The 1,865-nt window shown below is 36.7% G+C and overlaps 1 protein-coding gene across 1 annotated transcript in view; it reads right to left on the bottom strand.

The window, feature by feature from the left end:
* The window catches only part of LOC116686656 (intraflagellar transport protein 81 homolog), a 25,374-nt gene that overhangs the window by 2,164 nt on the left and 21,345 nt on the right, over positions 1-1,865 (bottom strand). Inside the window, exon 13 of the mRNA XM_032511679.1 lies at positions 1,009-1,098. Coding sequence (XP_032367570.1) covers positions 1,009-1,098 — 90 coding nt within the window. The remainder of the gene's footprint in view (positions 1-1,008; positions 1,099-1,865) is intronic.

Genomic DNA, 1,865 nt, shown 5'->3' with positions numbered 1-1,865 from the left:
TGTGTGTGTGTGTGTGGGGGGGGGGGTTCCCATTGTGCATTTTATTTATGGACTATGTAAATTATTCCTAATGGCCGCTGTTCAGGAGAACACATAAACCCATCCAAAGTTAACTCTTACTGGCTTGTAGGCACACAGAAAAGATCCCACCATTGGCTTTTAAATAAAGGACAGATTAATGTTATTTCTTTTAAAAATGTCAATATGTTACTTTGAATAAAAACAGCATTCTAAATGAATACGTTTTAAAGTTAGATTTATTATGATCATTAGAGTGTGGATGTCAGGTGGTAACTTATTCCAAAGTCTCGGTGCCACAACTGCAAAAGCGCGATCAACCCAGTGTTTGTACCTTGACCTCCGGACCGCATTGACTTGCCTGAATTGTTTTTGCAAACAGTTAAATTCTCGGACATATACGCTAAAGCCACACTATTAATGGCCTTAAAAACAAACATTAAAATCCTAAAATCAATTCTAAAATACACCGGGAGCCAATGGAGAGTGTAAAGAACAGTCGTTACTGTATGTGCACACGTCTAGACATATTCATTAAAAAGCAAGCAGCCGCATTTTGGACAAGTTAAATGAAGTGTCGCAGATACAAGGTAAACAGTGACAGGGTGATTTTGCCTGACTTTGTCTGGGTTAAATAGCTCAATTAAATGTTTTCAAAATGAAAAAATTCCATTTCCAGAAAAGTCACGAGTTTGAACACACAAGGTTTCCAGGCCAACAGCGCCGATATACAGTATTATTGCAGTATGAATTAATAACATCCCGTTCATATCAGACTACTGACTCAAAGACTCTGTTGACTCCATCATAAAAACAACTCAGAAATCCTGATTAACTTTTTTTCCTGAGTTCTGTGCGAAAGGGGATAATGTTGTGTCGTGGTTGTTAAAGGTCCTCATTTAAATGTGGGCAGGTGGAAAATGTTCTGTACAACGCTAATTGATATGGTGTGAGGATTATTAGAGGTGTTATGATGCGGGCGATGCTCACCTGACACTGCTGTCTCAGTGACCTCAGTTCTTTTATAATGGGTGCGAGAGCTGACTTCTTCTCCACTATCATAGAGTTTAATTTCTTCACCTGTAAAAGCAAGCCAATAACACACGCTATATTTAAACTATCAAAAAACACCAACATAAACATTACAATAACCACAAAGGAAATTGAGAGGAAATTTAAAAATCAGATTGAACATAAAAACCTTATAATTTCAGATATTATTTTGTCAACAATTTACATAATTACCCAACTTTAACAGAACAAAAAAATCTTCAGTTACAATTTACCTGAAGGTATCTACATAAGAGTAACATGACAATGTCAACAAAAACATTATAAACAAGTCATAAATGTTTATGTAATAACGGTTGGGGTTCATGTGTCATGACTGTGTCATGACAGTATTATGTGTTCATGACATATGTCACTCTTATGTACAGTGGAGAGAACAAGTATTTGATACACTGTTAATTTTGCAGGTTTCCCTACTTACAAAGCATGCAGAGGTCTGTAATTTTTATCATAGGTACACTTCAACTGTGAGAGAAGAAAATCACATTGTATAATTTTTAAAGAATTACTTTGCATTTTATTGCATGACATTAAGTATTTGATACATCAGAAAAGCAGAACTTAATATTTGGTATAGAAACCTTTGTTTGCTATTACAGAGATCATTCGTTTCCTGTAGTTTTTACCAGGTTTGCACACACTGCAGCAGGGATTTTGGCCCACTCCACCATACAGACCTTCTCCAGATCCTTCAGGTTTCAGGGCTGTTGCTGGGCAATACGGATTTTCAGCTCCCTCCAAAGATTTTCTATTGGGTTCAGGTCTGGAGACTGGCT

This window comes from Etheostoma spectabile, unplaced genomic scaffold (assembly GCF_008692095.1).
Source record: "Etheostoma spectabile isolate EspeVRDwgs_2016 unplaced genomic scaffold, UIUC_Espe_1.0 scaffold433, whole genome shotgun sequence".
NCBI lineage: Eukaryota > Metazoa > Chordata > Actinopteri > Perciformes > Percidae > Etheostoma > Etheostoma spectabile.
This window is presented reverse-complemented; position numbering and strand designations above follow the sequence as displayed.